At 39.0% G+C, this 18839-nt stretch overlaps 1 protein-coding gene across 2 annotated transcripts in view; it reads left to right on the top strand.

Moving 5' to 3' along the window:
* Nucleotides 1-638: 638 nt before the first annotated feature.
* The window catches only part of RRN3 (RNA polymerase I transcription factor RRN3), a 29487-nt gene continuing 11286 nt past the window's right edge, over nt 639-18839 (top strand). The window contains exons 1-13 of one of the 2 annotated variants that reach the window (XM_012790205.3): nt 639-852; nt 2187-2241; nt 3542-3598; nt 8153-8242; nt 8339-8468; nt 8903-8962; nt 9383-9446; nt 10264-10333; nt 12069-12167; nt 15389-15481; nt 16163-16301; nt 17049-17179; nt 18620-18750. In XM_012790205.3, the coding sequence (XP_012645659.1) occupies nt 764-852; nt 2187-2241; nt 3542-3598; nt 8153-8242; nt 8339-8468; nt 8903-8962; nt 9383-9446; nt 10264-10333; nt 12069-12167; nt 15389-15481; nt 16163-16301; nt 17049-17179; nt 18620-18750 (1208 nt within the window). In that variant the 5' untranslated portion in view covers nt 639-763. Of the gene's footprint in view, nt 853-2135; nt 2242-3541; nt 3599-8152; nt 8243-8338; nt 8469-8902; nt 8963-9382; nt 9447-10263; nt 10334-12068; nt 12168-15388; nt 15482-16162; nt 16302-17048; nt 17180-18619; nt 18751-18839 lie in introns of both variants that reach the window. The other variant, XM_012790204.2, reaches the window with a different exon arrangement.

Raw genomic sequence — 18839 nt, 5'->3', positions numbered from 1 at the left:
ATTTGGGTTCATCACAGGGCTTCGATTTCTTCAGTTTGACTGAGAAAGGGTTTGATTACAAGAAATTCATACTCAGGGAGGCCGGGCGTGGTGGCTCACGCCTGTAATCCTAGCACTCTGGGAGCCAAGGCAGGTGGATCGTTTGAGCTCAGGAGTTTGAGACCAGTCTGAGCAAAAGCGAGACCCCGTCTCTGCCAAAAATAGAAAAAATTAGCCAGGAATGGTGGCGCATGCCTGTAGTCCCAGCTGCTCGGGAGGATGAGGCAGGAGGATTGCCTGAGCCCAGGAGTTGGAGGTTGCTGCGAGCTAGGCTGACGCCACAGCACTCTAGCTGGGGCAACAGAGTGAGACTCTGTCTCAAAAATAAATAAATAACATAAAATGCTACATTGAAAAAAAAATACTCGGGGAAACCGGGCCGCCACTTAGCACCTCCTGGGCGACCACAGCCTTACTTTGGAATCCTCAGTGACAGACAGGTCCAGCCCTGCCCACCCTTTCACCCCAGAGTTGAGCTTGCTCCGGAGCCCCAACCTCGCAGGGCCGAGCTAGTCCTCCACTAGGTGGGGCCTGCTGCGGGGCTGGGAGGGGACGGCTATAGCGGCGCTCTAGCCCGCCGAGCGCTCAGCTCTCGCCCCGCGTGGGCGCCCTGATTGGCTGAAGGCCGCCGCTGTACCGGCGCTACTTCCGGGGCGGAGGCGGGAGCTCAAAGGTGCATGGTTTCCGGCGTGAGGTGCGGCGGTAGCAGTGTTAGTTCGGCCCAATGGCGGCCCCGCTACTTCACACGCGGCTGCCCGGTGATGCGTCTGCTCCGGCCTCTGCGGTCAAGAAGCTGGGCGCGTCGAGAACCGGGTAAGATTCGGGCTGCTTCCTTCTGTGCGTCTGGGACCAAAGCCCAGGGTTGGGGGAACGGGTTGAAAGGGTCTGAGACAAAGCTAGTAGAGCGTGGTAGGAGCAGGGGGTACAGGGTCACCTCGGAGTCGCAGGAGTGAGCCCACTTCCCGTAAGTGGGTAATGGAGATGGGAGGTGTCTGGGAAAGTGAGTCTGTTGTCTTTTCCAGAGTCCCCTTTCTCCCCGCTGGATTGATTCCCTCATAGTGTCCCAGGCCTGTGGGTGCTGCGTTCTGCTCCTTGACTTCTCTTCCCCTCCCCCCCCCCGCTTTTTCGTCTAGATTTGGAAGGGGTTCCATGGGCTATTTGGATTGTCAGCCGAATGTTGTCATTGATTGCGAATAGAATCTTAACATTTTTTTTTGTTTGAAATTTGTTTCGACACATATTTGTTTAACAGCCTTGATCTTGCTCCTTTTTGAAAGCCCCTACGCCCCATGAAACACTTTGGGGCTTAACTTTCGGAGTCATTAGTAAGATGCTATGTTTTTTCACTAACCTACACTGTTTAAGTGAAGCAAACCTTGTAAAACACTTAGTATAACATCATTCACAATATTTATCGAGCTCCTACTTAACTGTGTTAGACACCGGGAACGGTAGTTTATCCAAAGAGACAAACGTCCCTGCTTTCAACAAAGCTTACAGTCGAGGGAGGGAAGAGAATAAATAGGCTAGTAAATAAATGAACAGGATGATTTCGGATAGTGATTAAGTGCTGTGAAGAGATATGACAGGGTGATGGGAGGGGGAAGGGAGAGGATGGGTGCTTGAGATTGCTGGTATGGAAGGCCTTGGATGTTTGAGCTTCAGCTTGGGTGGAGACAAGAATCCAACCATGTATAGATCTTGGAAAAGAGTGTTTCTGATAGAGTGAACAGCCAGCGAAATGAGAACCAGCTTGGCAAGTTTGAAGAACAGAAAGGACACTATGGCTACAGTAAAACAAGTGGTTGAGATGAGGTCAGAGAAGTCAGCAGAGGGACTAGGTTAATTAATGTAGGGCTTTGAAAACCTACATTAGTAAGGAGTTTGGGGTTTTATTCTAAGTGCAGGCGAAGACAGTTTTTGAAAGATCATTAGAATGGATTGTTGGGAGATGAAGAGCGGAAACGGGGAGACCAGTTAAGAGGCCTTGGCAGCAGTTCCACTGGATAATGTTGGCTCAATAAATGTTGGCTGTTATAGTCTTTATTATTATTTATTATGAACTTAATAATAGTTTGATAATCTTGATTCTACAGGATTTCAGATATGCTTGCATTAGAGAATGATTTTTTCAATTCTCCCCCAAGAAAAACTGTTCGGTTTGGTGGAACTGTGACGGAAGTCTTGCTGAAGTACAAAAAGGTAAGAGGAGATAATGTGTGAGGTTTGTTCACAATTAGAGTAATGTCTTTGCAGAGGTTTTACCTCTTTAAATGCTTTATTTACATAACGTCTTTTATAAACTTTAGCAAGTGCTAAATAAACTATTAGACCATTGTATTTCTTTTTCCTTTTTTGAGACAGTCTTGCTAGAGTGCCATGGCGTCAGCCTAGCTCACAGCAACCTGAAACTCCTGGGCTCAAGCAATCCTCCTGCCACAGCCTCCCCAGTAGCTGGGACTACAGGCTAGCTGGGAGTACAGGCGCGTGCTACCAAGCCTGGCTAATTTTTTTTTTTCTATTTTTAGTAGAGGCAGGGTCTCTTACTCAAGCTGGTCTGAGCTCAAAAGTGATCCTCCCAGAGTGCTAGCATTACAGCCGTGAGCCACTGTGCCAAGCCAGAACATTTTATTTCTTAAGGAATTACCTGGCAGGGCGTGGTGGCTCACGGCTGTAATCCTAACACTCTGGGAGGCCAAGGTGGCAGATTGTTTGAGCTCAGGGGTTCGAGACTAGCCTGAGCAAGACTGAGACCCCCCCCCAATCTCTACTAAAAAAAATAGAAAGAAATTAGCTGGACAACTAAAAACATATAGAAAAAACTAGCCAGGCATGGTGCACATGCCTGTAGTCCCAGCTACCCGTGAGGCTGAGGCAGGAGGATCACTTGAGCCCAGGAGTTTGAGGTTGCTGTGAGCTAGGCTGATGTCATGGCACTCTAGCCAGGGCAACAGAGTGAGACTCTTGTCTCAAAAAAAAAAAAAAAAAGGAATTACCTAAGCATTACTTTGGGACAATAAACCAGCTCTGTTAATAGAGATTTTGTTTTTGCATTAGTTTATAAGTGATTCTGCTAAATTTCAGTGGTAAAGGAAAAATGTAAATGACTGTACATTTACATATAGTATCCATTTACATCCATATTTCTGAATGGATACTATTTTAGTTCCTCCTGAATTAGATCATTATAGCAGGTTTTTTTCCTCATGCTTTTTGAGAATTCTCAGGAGTATCAACTATCATATTCAAATGTCAGTGCATAAATATAGGTAAATATGAATGGCTTCTTAGTTGTTGCACTTTCTCTTTTACAGACCCCTTGGCTCAACTAACATGAATTTAAATTTTGTAGTCATGATTTTATAATCTGCCATTGATGTATGAAAGTTATAATATTCCTTTTGTAATTTCATCAGATATTAAGGTTTAGTTAAAAGTCCTGCTATTCATATGTAACAGGAAAAAGCAAAAGCAAGCATAACTTTTTTTTTTTCTCCTTTAGGGTGAAACAAATGACTTTGAGTTGTTGAAGAACCAGTTATCAGATCCAGATATAAAGGTAATTAATTTTGTGTTTGATCATTATTAACATTATTGCCACTTTGTGCAGACATTATTTTGCACTTTTGGTTCTGTTCCTTCATCCAGAACTTGCTCTTTCTATGATGCCTTCTTTAATCCAGTGATTCTCAACTAGGGGCAGTTGTGCCTGCTAGGGGGCATTTGGCAGTGGCTGGAGATATTTTAGGTTGTCACAATTGGTAGGGAAGGGTGCTACTGGCATCTAGTGGATGGATGAACAGGGATATTGCTAAACCTCTCACAGTGTGCAGGGCAGCCTTCCACAACCAAGAATAATCCAGCTCCAAATGCCAACAGTGCTGACATCAGGAAACCCTACTTCTTTATTATTATTTTCAGAAACAGGGTCTTGCTCTGTCACCCATGATAGAGTGCATTGGCATATCCATAGCTCACTGCAGCCTTAAACTCCTGGGCTCAAGCCATCCTCCTACCTCACCCTCCCAAGTAGCTGGGATTATAGGTGTGAGCCACTGTGCCTGTTGAGAAACTGTGCTTTAATCCTTTCTACTACCTCTTTCCTCTGCTACATGCAACTCTCATGTCTTTCTAAAGCTAAAACATCTAAGGATACCCTAATCATGTAAAAAATGAAAAAAAAAAATAAAATAAAATAAAGCTAAAACAAAAAGTGAAACCAAAGTTGACTTGGCTTTCAAGCTACTCCTCTTTCAGTGTTTCCACCTTAAAGATATATATCTGTCATGTAGTAACAACTCAATACATTTTGTTTCTCTTTTCTTCCTTCCTTCAATTTTGCAAAGAATAGTTTATTACCATGGCAGTGGTAGATTGCCAGGAATAAAATCCCAGTTCCATTGTTAGGCAGTGTGTGATCTTGAGCAAATTGTTTAACTTCTCTACTTCTATTTTCCTCTCTGTAAAATCAGGAAAACAAAGGTGGTTTTTTAAAGCATGGAGATTGTAAAAGAAGCAATGAGTTAATATACAGGAAACACTTAGAATAGCCCTTGACCCAGAATATAAGGACTTTGTAATTGTTAGTTTCATTTTGTTCTTGCTGACAGTCTGGACTTTATCATTTCTCATTCACATTTAAGTCCACTGTTTTTATGACGGTTGTAATTACCCTGACAAAGGTTACCAGTGATTCCTTACATACTGATTCAGTGGATTTATTTTTATATTCCCTTAGGGCTTTGAAATCTGCCTGTGTCCTGATAACTCCCAAATTTGTATCTGTATCTCACATTGCTCTTGTGGGCTCCTGATTTGTTTCTTAACTGCCTGTTAGATGTATTTACCCAGAATTGTTACAGGTGCTGCAAACTTAGCATGTTTTAAATTCATTATCTCTCTCCCAAACCCACTCCTTCTGTAGCCTTTTTTATGTGCTGAACTGTTTATTGCTTACCCAGTTCTTGAGCCTAGGGACTTCGGAGTCTTTTTGGACTTGCTCACTCCTCATATCCATTCATTCACTAAGTCCTTTAGGGAAAAAAAATCGTTCAGGTCTTCCTGTTTTATTGGTGCTCTCTTGTCTAGATTTTTCCAATAACCTGTTCAGTGGTCTCTAGGCTCCAATCCTCTTTTATCTTATACCTCAGCCCTCCCCTGCTATTTATCCTCAATGATATAGCTCGACTAAATCATCTCTGTAGCCTAAATCATCTCTCTAAAAGCACAAGTCTTAAGCATGCCATTCATTCCACTACTAAAAAACTTCATGCCTAGGGAGGATAAAGATCAACTTCTTAGCATGGCCTGCAGCATTTTTTCTATGTTTAGTCTTGCTAGATACTTTATTCTCTGAATTTGCCACTTTTCATCTTTATGCCTTTGCATATGCCTTTTCTTTCTGGCTGGAATCAATAGTATAATAGTACCTACCTCAGTGGAGTGTTGTAAGGATTAAATTAGGTAATATAAATGAAAGTCTTGTAATAGTGCCTGGCATACAGTAAGTGCCATGTTAATGTTATCATTACCATTATTAACTGTGATCTACAAAACTCCTCCTCACTCTTTGAGACTCAGCTGAAATGTCATCTTTAACAGAGCTTTCCCTGGTTCTCTTTAAGCACATGGTGGTTTTTTCATTAAGTCCATTTCCCACACTTCCAGCAGATACTCCTAATTACAGATCTGGTTTACAAGACCCTTCGTGATCTTCGTGATTTTTTTTTTTTTTTGATGGAGTAGGAGGGGAAGGACAGAAAGCCAGTGGGGCAGAGAGCATGAGGGGTGGGGCTCCATGATCTGTTCGGTGGTTCTTGGCTCCCCAGGTTTATCTCTTGGCTTGCTTACCATGTAGTCCAGCCATATGGAACTAATTACGGTTATCTGAAAACATGCTTTTCTTTTCTTTTTCTTTCTTTTTTTTTTTTTTTTTGAGACAGAGTCTCGCTTTGTTGCCCAGGCTAGAGTGAGTACCGTGACATCAGCCTAGCTCACAGCAACCTCAAACTCCTGGGCTCAAGCAATCTTGCTGCCTCAGCCTCCCGAGTAGCTGGGACTACAGGCATACCCCACCATGCCCGACTAATTTTTTCTATATGTATTAGTTGGCCAATTAATTTCTTTCTATTTATAGTAGAGACAGGGTCTCGCTCTTGCTCAGGCTGGTTTCCAACTCCTGACCTCGAGCAGTCCTCCCGCCTTGGCCTCCCAGAGTACTAGGATTACAGGCGTGAGCCACCACTCCCAGCCTGAAAACAAGCTTTTCCTTCTGTAAGAATATAACCTCCAGAAAATGCTCTGTTACTGTTTAAAGACAGCTGAAACATTACTTTCTCTTTAAAGTTTTCCTGACCCCTGCCTTCTTTCACAGATACAAAGGGCCATTTTCTTTGTGTTCCACTGTATTTTATATAAGCAGTTCTCCCATCCAAGTACTAACCAGACCCGACCCCACTTAGCTTCCGAGATCAGACAAGATTAGGCACATTCAGGGTGGTATGGACATAGACAATATCAGCAGTTCTCATTCTTGGTATCTTGACTTATCAAAATGTGTGTCTCTGTTATTTCAGAGGAGTTTTGCACATAGTTAGCTTCTAATAATAGTTCAGTACTAAAGCACCAAAGTCTGTGACTGGTTTACTTTTGAAAATGGAGCAGTTTAAATGGTATCTTTGCAGTTATCTTGCACTTTTTTTAGTGGAAAAGGTTTAGGATAGGTCTTATTCATCTTTATTTGTATGTAGCTTAGCTTGTCTTCTGTGTGCCTGAGGCCTCAGTGTGCTACCATTAACATTATCCTTAATGGTTGTGGACATTATGAAATTACCATAGTGCAAATGAGTTATATTTTATTTTACTGCCAAGTTACTTGGAGTTTCATCAGAAAATGGTGGATCCCATGGAAGTTTGTCACATAGGTAATGGCTTCGAAAAGCACTCAGTAGTTGAATGGAAGGTGGGGAAAAGGTGGCAGCTCCTTTGCCACATGGAGCAAGGCACGTGGTAGAGTAGGCAGAGCATAGCCTTGACTCAGATAGGCAAGTTTGAACCTGGTTCTTTATTGGCTTCTTGGTTGGGCAAATTGCTTATTAATCTTTCTTAATCTCAGACTCCTGAACCTTAAAATGGGAATAAATAACCATCTTGCAGTTTTTAGGATTAGAAAAAGATATATACATATACAGTGTTAAATACCATGCCTGGCACATGGTGTGTTCTCACTAAATGGTGCTCTTTATGAACAATCTGTCCCTGTAGGCAGGACTGTGTTGCTTTTATTTATATGTCTCTTCCCCCTACTGGGTCTTCGTGAGCATTAACCATTTTCTTTCACAAATTTGGGGATTTTTCTTAGTTTTTTCCTGTGTATGTTATATATTTGCATGAATACACATGACATATTTTACATAACTGATACTGTATTTTATACATGGCTCTTTTTAATGTATAGCAGTTTTTCTCATGTCACTAAAAATTATTATGAACAGTAATCTTTTATTTTTTTCTTTATTTTTCTTCTAAAATTGCTTGTTTCCAGAATGAACAGTAATCTTACTGCCTAAAAAATATTTCATGGAGTAGTGGAACCATCATTTATTTATACAGAACACATCTTAATACATTTAAACCCAGCCACAGGTTGAGTTTAGAAAAAGTTAAATTTATTGATGACTCCAATTAATCAGCCTAGACTTAATGTTATTAAAATGCTTTCTCATTAGCTTCAATGTAGAGGAAATAGAGATAGCTGTTGGTTGTTTGATCTTCTAATATTTGAATATGCTATACTTCTGCAGTTTTAAAAAGTCCAGGTGTCAACATTTGAGTTGTTTTCACTTTTTAAGGGCAAAGAAAATCAGGCTGAAGTATTGCATTTAGTTCTTTTTCCTGTATATCAGAGTTACTAGATTACTTTTTTAAAACGGGAACATTTATTGTGATATCTTTTTATGCTTTGATACCCAATTTTTGTTTCCTTCCAAGCTTGTGACTACCCCCCAAACCTAAATATTATTGATAGATGACTGATATAAGGTAGATATAATTTTCTCTGTTATTTTAAGAGCATTTGTGATTTTGAAAGTACTTTTCTTTGTTTTAACTTAAGGATGACCAGATCATTAACTGGCTGCTAGAATTCCGCTCTTCCATCATGTACTTGACAAAAGACTTTGAACAGCTTATTGGTATTATATTGGTAAGTTCACTATTCACTGGTTAGTATGTAATTCAGTACTTTGAAAATAGTATATATCAATAAAATTTTTATTTCATCTTCCTCTCCCTACTCTAGAGGTTGCCTTGGTTGAATAGAAGTAAAACAGTGGTGGAGGAGTATTTAGCTTTTCTTGGTAATCTTGTGTCAGCACAGACTGTCTTCCTCAGACCATGTCTCAGCATGATTGCTTCCCATTTTGTACCTCGTAAGTGGTTACTCTTTGCTTGCTTTATTTTTCTTTATTTAAACACCTCTTTATTAAAATACTGCCATCCATTTTTATGTGAGTGGTACTGCCACCCTGGAAAATTCCAGGTGCATATTGTCACAAGTTCTAGTAGATGTTATTCTCTATGAAGACCCCTATGGAAGTGTCTAGATTCTTTAGTTGCTGTGATTTTTTTTTTTTAATGGGTTGTAATTTTCTTTAGTGAGCTTCTGATGAAGTCTTAGACTTCATCTAGGAATTTTTAGATAGACTTCATCTAGGAATTTATAAACTATAAAGTTGCTTTACTTCTTCTGGTTGTAAATCTAATCATTATACTAAGCTTGGGCTGTGGAAAAATAGCTTTTTTGTGTAGCTGTTTATTTTCTAGGTCAATAACAGAATAACTTATTTTCTTTTTCTCTCAAAAGCCCGAGTGGTCATTAAGGAAGGCGATGTAGATGTTTCAGATTCCGATGATGAAGATGAGAGTAAGTATTAAATGTATTATAGTAGAGCCAGGTACAGTGGCACATTACTGTAGTCCCAGCTGCTTGGGAGGCTGAGGTGGAAGGAACTTTAAAAAAAAGATTAAAGCAAAGAATGCCTCTTGTGTCTTGATGAGTGATAAAATTTACTGGCACCTACTCTAGTAAGTAGACTACAACAATGACAACCTTTGATAGAGTCTTTTTTACATTCAGCATTAATATGTAATCATTTGTCCTGAATGCATTAATTACATAATTAGTTCATTTAGTTTTCATTGATGATTGTGGAGAAAAATCTTGATATTATTATTTCTCTGATGAATTATTCAGTTTTGATGAGCAGTTGTTTTTAGCTTTAAGTACACAATTTTTCAGTTTTCAATTTTTTTTGATGTTCATACTCAACCTTTCTCCCTGTAGACCTTCCTGCAAATTTTGACACATGTCACAGAGCCTTGCAAATAATAGCAAGATATGTCCCATCGTGAGTATACTTATTCTTTATTTTGAATAATAATGTTTAATTCTCTTTATTTTTTTTCTTTTATTTTTCTGACTAAGCACTATTCATGAGTTTATAATGGTGTTTAATTCTCAAGAAAATTATAATCAGTTAGTAGAAAATCATAAAATGCTAATAGCATCAAAACATGAGTCTTATGCCATGTGCTTTTTCTATCCAGTTGATGAAACATCACTTTCTAAAGAACATGGCATTTCTGTTTTCTATTCATTGTCTTTAATTATTTTTCAAAACTATATGCATATTCTACCCCAAATTTTGTATAGTGGTTGGAATTTTGCTTTTATCTTCAACAGATATGATATCCAAAAATTTTCAGTGAGAAACCCTGTGTGTGTTTGTGTCATGCCATATGAATAAAAATTGCAGTTCTAAGAAAAGCTTTTCAGGTTTGTGGGTTTCTTTTGGAGGGGTTGACTTCTATTCCCTCTATAAGTTTACTGTTTGTTAAAATTCAGGGTGATACATTTTTCTCATTTTAAAGTTATATATGTGTTGTGGGAAGTGTTTAGGTTTTAAACTGAAGCCCTGCTACTCTTCTGTAGGAAAAAAGCTCTCCCTTTGATTTGCTGTTGGTATCAAAGTTTATAGAAGCTTATTTTCTCCTAAGTCATTACAGATTTTCTCTGAAACTATACATTCATTTCAAGTTCCAATTGTTTGGGGTCCAGGTTACTATTTGACTCCTGTGTATCTATCCATATTTGCTTTTAGAATGGAAATATTACTTTCCTAAAAGGTCTATTTAAAATGGATTTGTTGAATTCTTTTTTAATAGGACACCATGGTTTCTTATGCCAATACTGGTGGAAAAATTTCCATTTGTTCGAAAATCAGAGAGAACATTGGTAAGAAAATTTTCATGGGGAAAATAATGGAAAAGTTGTTTTGTGTGATTTTGTTTTAGGTAATGTTAGGTCTTTTTCTTAAAAGTGGGTTTTGTCTACTAGATATCAAGCTCTAGTTTAAGAATTTGATTCAGGTTTCTTTCTTAGCAAGCAACCACTGGGGATTCCCAGTATGTTTTTCTCTTATTGCTATGTCCAAGCCAAGGTCAGAGTCCATTTCAGAAATATCTTTAGAGGCTTCATGCTCATAGAGATAAGAATTCCTCGAATATAATACTTCATATATAACTAATTGTAAACATACCCTCTTTGGACATGAAAGCAGACCCTTCCATAGATGAATTCTGCTGAAGTGTTTATGCAATGCTTAGATCATTTGTGTAGTTTTTAATAATGGTTGCCTTCTAAGCATAGATTATTTTTTCTTCGATAGAGTAGTACCTATATTAAATAAGGAGTTAATAACTTCTGCTAATGTTTGTGGCACCCTGCTTCAAGTAGAATATTATAAGTCACTGTCTCTTATGACTATAGATGCAAAAATCCTCAACAAATACTAGAAAATTGAATCTAGCAACATACAAAAAGAATTATCTGCTGTGACCAAGTGAGATTTATCCTAGGAATGCAAAGTTGATTTATACCTGAAAATGAATTAATATAATCTATCATATCAATAGAATAAAGAACAAAAACCACATGTTCATCTCAGAAGATGCAGAAAACATATTTGACAAACACCAAAACCTTTTCATGACAAAAAAACAGAAGGAAACTTTCTTAGCCTGATAAAAGGCATCTGTGAAAAACCCACAGCTAACATCATACTTAGTGGTGAAAGAACCTTTCCCCTAAGATAAACAATGAAACAAGGATGTTTGCTTTCGACACTTCTCTAGCTAGAGAAGTTAGGCAAGCAAAAAAGAATTAGAGGCATCCAGATAAGAAGGAAGAAGTAAAACTCTTGTTTTGCAGATGACATGATTTGATGTATCATCCTAAGGAAGCCACAAAAAAAAGCTATTAGAGCTAATAAATGAGTTCAGTGTGGTTATGAGATATAAAACCCCCACAAAAACTGATTGTACAAAACAATTTAATGGGGGAGAATAGCCTTTTCAGCAAATGGTGTTGGCCCAAGTTGATATCCACATGCAAAAGAGTAAAGTATATGGATATCCGTATACAAAAATGAACTAAAAATGGATAAAAGACCTAAGTGTACTAGCTAAAACTTTAAAACTCTTAGAAGAAAACATAGGTGTAAGTTTTCATGATGTTGGATTAGGCAGTAGTTTCTAGATATGATATCAGGAGCACAAACAGCCAAAGAAAAAAAGAGATAAATTAGACTTCAAAATTAAAAATTATGCTTCATAGGACACCTTCAAGAAAATGAAAAGATAATTTCAAGGGGAGAAAATATTTCCAAATTATTAATGTATATCTGATAAAGGACTTTTATATATTAAAAAAAGGGCACAGGATCTTTAGACATTACTCCAGGTATAGAAGCACTGCTTCAAGATACACAAATTCGATTTACTGGGGATAATTGTAATAATTATACTGAACGTAATACATGTATAGAAACAGTACAGTTTCTATATTGATGGATAGTTTATTTTTTCTATTTAAAATTTGAAACCAAAGGTTCTATAATCAAGATTTTGCTTACTTAGTTATGAAACCTTTATTCACTGTTGAAATGTTTATCTTATGTTTTATGGTTTAGGAATGCTATGTTCATAACTTACTAAGGATTAGTGTGTATTTTCCAACATTGAGGCATGAAATTCTGGAGCTTATTATTGAAAAGCTACTCAAGTTGGATGTAAGTATTGAATAATCTGTTCTTTTTTATTTTAATTTATTGAATATATTGTATTTGTTATAATCACAGTTTGTAGAAACAACAATAGCAATGCTGGGGGAAAAAACCACAGTTCCACCATTCTTTGCTTCATTTCTTTTTCTTTTTCTTTTTCTTTTTCTTTTTCTTTTTCTTTTTTTGAGATGGAGTCTCACTCTGTTACCCAGCTGGAGTGCTGTAGCGTCAGCCTAGCTCACAGCAGCCTCAAACTCCTGGGCTCCAGCGATCCTGCTACCTCAGCCTCCCAAGTAGCTGGGACTACAGGCATGTGCACCATGCTTGGCTAGTTTTTTCTATATATTTTTAGTTGTCCAGCTAATTTCTGTTTTTTTAGTAGAGTCAGGGTCTCACTCTTGCTCGGGCTGGTCTCAAACTCCTTAGCTCAAACAATCCACCTGCCTCGGCCTCCCAGAGTACTGGGATTACAGGTGTGAGCCACCACGCCCAGCCTGCTTCATTTCTTTTAATGTTTCTTGAACTCCATCTGTGTGATGGGAGTCACCACAGTTCCTTCTCTGATGGTTGGGGAACAAGGCATTAAACGCATAGTCACACACATGTAAAGGCACTCTTGTAGAAAGTGCTTTGAACTGGCCAGGTGCGGTGGCTCACGCCTGTAATCCTAGCTCTCTGGGAGGCCGAGGCGGGCGGATCGTTTGAGCTCAGGAGTTCGAAACCAACCTGAGCAAGAGCAAGACCCCGTCTCTACTATAAATAGAAAGAAATTAATTGGCCAACTAATATATATAGAAAAAATTAGCCGGGCATGATGGTGCATGCCTGTAGTCCAGCTACTCGGGAGGCTGAGGCAGCAGGATTGCTTGAGCCCAGGAGTTTGAGATTGCTGTGAGCTAGACTGAGGCCACGGCACTTACTCTAGCCTGGGCAACAAAGCAAGACTCTGTCTCAAAAAAAAAAAAAAAGAAAGAAAGTGCTTTGAACTAAACACTCATTAGTATGAGCTAGAGCACCTGATGTAGTCAGGGCATAAGGAAGGCCTAAGGAATTCCTAAGGAAGTAATGATGTTGAAATGAGATTATGTGTACCTCTTTTTATGTTTGACATTTTTCTAAAGTGCAAATTATAATTGTAAACAACTTAAAATTTTGTTTGTTTAAAGAAGCCTGCAATAAGGTGCAGGGGGAATGAAAGGAAGTGATAGATTCTAGTGACATTGTGGAGGAAAGGTGAACTGTTCCTGAAGACTGGTTTGGAAGTGGGAAGACCAGAGGGTAAGAGAAAGGAATCCTTCAAAGGCAGCTGCCTGTGGAATAGAATCTTGGTGTTGCTGTTAACAGCAATAAGAAACTTCAAGAGGAGGAAATTGGAAGACGAGTTCCATTTAGTCAGGTTGAGTTGCAAGTGGAGATCCAGGTAGGGAGTACCCACCAAGCAGTAGTAGCTACAGGTGAGAGACTGAGAACAAACCTGTGGAATGAAGCAGTTAACAACATGAGGGGGAACGTCACAGGCCCAGTGGCTCATGCCTGTAATCCCTACACTTTGGGAGTCCCATGCCGTGGGAGGATCCATTGAGGTCAGGAGTTTGAGACCAACCTTGGCAACATAGCAGGACCCCATCTCTACAAAAACGAAAAACAGCCAGGCATGGTGGTGAGCACCTGTAGTCCCAGCTACTCAGCAGGTTGACAGGAGGATCACTTGAGCCCAGGAGTTTGAGATTGCAGTGAGCTATGATGACACCACTGAACCCTAGCCTGGGTGAAAGAGTGTGACTCTGTCTCAAAGAAAGAAAGGAAAAAACAAGAGAAAGGATGCCAAGGGCTGGTTTGGTCAGCAGCATCAGATATTGCTGGCATTTCTTTTTTTTTTTAATTTTATTTACATTTATTTTATTTATTTATTTATTTATTTTATTTTTATTTATTTTTTTTTTTTTGAGACAGAGTCTCGATTTCTTGCCTAGGCTAGAGTGAGTGCCGTGGCGTCAGCCTAGCTCACAGCAACCTCAAACTCCTGGGCTCAAGCGATCCTCCTGCCTCAGCCTCCCGAGTAGCTGGGACTACAGGCACGAGCCACCATGCCCGGCTGATTTTTATATTATATATATTAGTTAGCCAATTAATTTCTTTCTATTTTTATGGTAGAGACGGGGTCTCGCTCAGGCTGGTTTTAAACTCCTGACCTTGAGCAATCTGCCCGCCTCGGCCTCCCAGAGTGCTAGGATTACAGGCGTGAGCCACTGCGCCCGGCCCTATTTATTTTTTTTAGCCAGTCAAATTTATTGCTGGCATTTTTAATGAAGATGAGAAAAGTGTAAAAGTCTTTGGGTTTGGTGATTAGAAGGTGGTCTCTTAGTTGTCTTCTGGAGGGCCATGGATGGTGAGGAGGTAGAGCCATTAGAGACCTTGGTGAGGGTTTGTAGTGGAAGGAAGGGGCTGGAGTAGGGCTTGGCTTGATGGGTGTGGTTCATGATGAGGAAGACTTGATTAGGTTTGTGGACCGGGGACAGGTTTTTTCTCCACCAAGGAGAGATGAGCCTTGGTGGAAAAAAACATTGATACTGTAGGGGAGCAGGAAGATGGAATGAGGTCTTAGAACTGGAAGTTGAGCGCACTGACTTGGTACTTGTTGGGAATTACATGTCTCTGGCCAACTTCATGTATACCCTTTGTAAAGTCTTTCATACATGTTTAAAGGAGCATTTTAGAATATATTTACAAGGAAGGTCATGTATAGATAGCAAAAAAGGGCATGATTTGAATGCTATGTTAAATAAGATATTTGGAAGGTGATACACCAAAATATTTAATAATAAAGATTTGGTTTACAGTTCATCTTTCTGCTCAGTTGATCAATGATGCACTTCTTACACAACATTTGTGAGAGTGTCTTGTGATGAAATAAATGTTGAATTTGTTGAGGCTATTTGGTTTAGCACATCATGTCGTAGTTGATTTTATGTAAGTTTGTAATAAAAGGGGTCTGGTTTATAATATTTAAATTCCTCATGACCAAGATCAGTTAGTAGATTTACACCATAATCATGTATTGTATTACATTGCTATAGAAGGTGCTAATCTGGGCATCTGTAAAATATGTATGTCAGATCAATTTCTAGCTCCATAATAGCATAGTTGTATTTTAAGTGCTTTTATTCTTTCTTTCTTTCTTTTTTTTTTTTTTTTTTTTTTTTTTTTTTTGCTTTGTTGTAATATAGGTGAATGCATCTCGGCAGGATATTGAAGATGCTGAGGAAACAGCAGCTCAAACTTGTGTTGGGACAGATTCCACAGAAGGACTATTTAATATGGTCAGCATTTCTGTTAATGAGAGCAGATACATGAAGTTTATTTCAGAGGGTGGGAAGAGGCAGCTTGTGGCCTTCCATCTTTTTCAAGGCTTTTGGTTAAAACAATTAAAATAGTTCAACAATCTGGTTCTGGGTGCTCTTATGCTGAGGGAAGCTCTCTGGAGGAGGTAAGTAGCTAAGAGCTGTTGGCTGCCAATACTCACAGCAGGTGGGAGATGGGTACCCTGACCTGGAAAAGGGGACCTAGGTAAATAGTGCCCATCACAGTGGGTGCTGGGTACAGAAGTTGGGCCGGGGAAATCTGTGACGTTTGCACAGGTAGTCTGGTTGGGTCTTCTAAATGCAAACCAGAGGATGGTGTTCTGTATCTATGCGTTTATTTTAAACTTAACAGGTGGTTTTGATTCATATCACTGAATGAGAGCCACTGGCTAGAAAGGTGTCTATGCATTTTCTTTGTTTTATCTCTTAGAGGAAATAATCATTTGTAAGGGTTTTCCCCCTAAACCATTTCACATTTGATTTTTTATATTTTTTGTTTCAATAGATTTAGGGGGTACAAGTGGTTTTTTTGATACATAGACGAATGGCATAGTAGTGAAGTCAGGGCTTTTATTGTACCCATCACCTGAATAGTATACATTGTGTTTTAATGTCAATTTTTATGTTTTATCCTCAAAGGATGAAGATGAAGAAACTGAACGTGAAGCAAAGGCTGATCCTGAACGGCCAGATCAGATGGCACATCCTGTAGCTGAACGCCTGGACATCCTGATGTCACTGCTTTTATCCTACATTAAGGATGTCTGCTATGTAGATGGTAACAGCCTATAATGATTACGATAGCTGCACTGTGTTTAACATCTACAGTGTACCTGGGTCTGTGCTAGGCATTTTCCACATATTATCTCTAGTACTGATAAAAATCCTGTAAAAATCACTCTTTTGAGTATGAGTTAAAAAGGGTTCAGAGAAGTCAAGTTACTTGCCAATGTCACATGGCTTGGAAATGGGACTGGGATTTAGGCTCACTGATACTTGTCTTCAAAGCCCCTCATCTTTTCAGTGACTGTTTGTTAACGATAATATATGGAGTTTGATCAGTTTTAGGCAGAGATTAAATTACACCCAAGTTGTTCCAGACATTTAGGAATGGTGTAGTAGGCACTGATTCGTGGGGCTTAGTATTATGTATTGAGTTTAGAGGGTCTTTGCTTGGTGTCATTGTGCCAGATGTCAGTACTATACTGAACAAACCAAGCAGTAGAATTACTAGATCGAAAGGCTTCTGCTACATGGATTGTGAAATTGCCCTTTAGAAGGGCTCACATTTATGGTATCACAGCAGTGTGTGTGAGGTGAGGGCCTGCTTCCTTGCCAGTACTGGATTATTATACTTGAAAATCTGTGCCAAGTAAAAATAGCATTTCGTTTTGATCATAGCTTAATGAATGGATAATGTTGTATTTCTTAATGGTTATTGTGTTCTTTTTAAATTTTTGATAAATGAAGCTGATAACTTGAAAATGGGTATTTATAAAGCAGAAATGCCAAATTTTCTCCTTAGGTAAGATTGATAACAACAAAACAAAGGATTTATATCGTGATCTGATCAACATCTTTGACAAACTCCTGTTGCCCACTCATGCCTCCTGCCATGTACAGTTTTTCATGTTTTACCTCTGTAGCTTCAAATTGGTAAGTAAAAATGTCATTAACATTAGCTTATTATTTTGCTGTCTACAATTTTTTCCTTAAAAATTGGGGTGGAGGGAGACTCCAGTTTTTAAGGAAAAAGTGGTTAATGTTTCTTTTCTTGGAGCTCATTTTAATAGTCCCTTAATAAAATCACATCCCCTTTTCAACATGTGGAAAGGACAGGGAATTGCTGCTGCCTGTCAGTCACCTCAGCTAGTACTCTGAAGATGCCTTCCTGCCTTTGGTCACTAGGGGGTGTCCTTCCCTTCAATTCAAGCCTTTCTCTATTAAAATCTCATGGGATATGTAACTATTTATTTCTGTTATTCCCTTTTAGGGGAAACCAGCTTTTCAATCCAGAATTTTAAAACTTTATGCTTTGACTCTCTTTTGGGACAGAAAATATACAGAAGGCTCTTCCTCCTTTACAACTTTTTGTAGCTTCCTGGGACAGTCAGGAGAGTATTTGTCATATGTAAGAAGGTTAAATAAACTCAGTCCGCCCAAACTTGGGTATTCCTAGCTTTACACCCTTTGCTAAGAAGCTTAGTCCATCTGTTTTTTCCATGATTAGCATAATTAGTCAAATACCAACTGTGCTTTAATCCATATTTCTATTTCTATTCATGGTTAAGTTCAAAGACTGGAGTTCCTATGTTAAACTCCATGGAGTGGATTATACTGGTTTCTAGTCTGGGCGAGCCTCGGAATCACTTGGAAAGCTTTTATAATATGAGGATTCCAAAGCCCTGTCATGAACCTACTGAATCTATATCTTTGGGGTTGATTTGGATGCTCAGTTAGGTTTGGGAACCATTGGATTATATTTGTTTTAATTTTTATTTATTTATTTGCTTTTGAGACAGTCTTGTTCTGTTGCCCAGGCTGGAGTACAGAGGTGCAATCAATAGCTCACTGCAGCCTCAAACTCCTGAGTTCAAGCAGTTCTCCCACCTCAGCTTCCAAAGTAGCTGGGACCACAGTTTCCATACCCCATGCCCAGATAACTAAAAAAAAAAGATACAGGATCTTACTATGTTGCCTAGGCTGGTTTGGAGCTCCTGGCTTCAAGCAATCCTCTTGCCTTGGCCTTCCAAGGTGCTGGGACAGATGTGAGCTCCTGCGCCCAGCCCATTGGATTATTTAATACCTGGGATATCTTTTGTTTTCAGTAGTATTATTTCAAGGTGTTTTAAAAAAATAAGAACCATTACAGTGAGCTATAATTGCACCACTGCACTCCAGCCTGGGCAACAGTGAGACCCTATCTTATAAAAGAAAAAGGAAAAGCCATTAACTGTGTTCATTGTTTATCTAGCAGTATAACTGAGATACTAGAACTTTCTTCCCACATGGGTAAAGTAAAAATCTTAGGATTCCGATAGCCAAACTATTTTAAGCATTAAAAAAAAATCAGACCAACACCTTCTCTTTTTATAGGGATTTGCTGAAGCATTTTTGGAACATCTCTGGAAAAAATTGCAGGATCCAAATAACCCTGCCATCATCAGGCAAGCTGCTGGAAATTATATTGGAAGCTTTTTGGCAAGAGCTAAATTTATTCCTCTTATGTAAGTAACCTAATTTTCCAAGCACTTTTTAATATCATGCTTTAAAAAGAGTATAGCATTGTCTCAAGTCAGAAATATGTCTTAATTTT

The sequence above is a fragment of the Microcebus murinus genome, chromosome 19 (genome assembly GCF_040939455.1).
Source record: "Microcebus murinus isolate Inina chromosome 19, M.murinus_Inina_mat1.0, whole genome shotgun sequence".
Taxonomy (NCBI): Eukaryota; Metazoa; Chordata; class Mammalia; order Primates; family Cheirogaleidae; genus Microcebus; species Microcebus murinus.
This window is presented reverse-complemented; position numbering and strand designations above follow the sequence as displayed.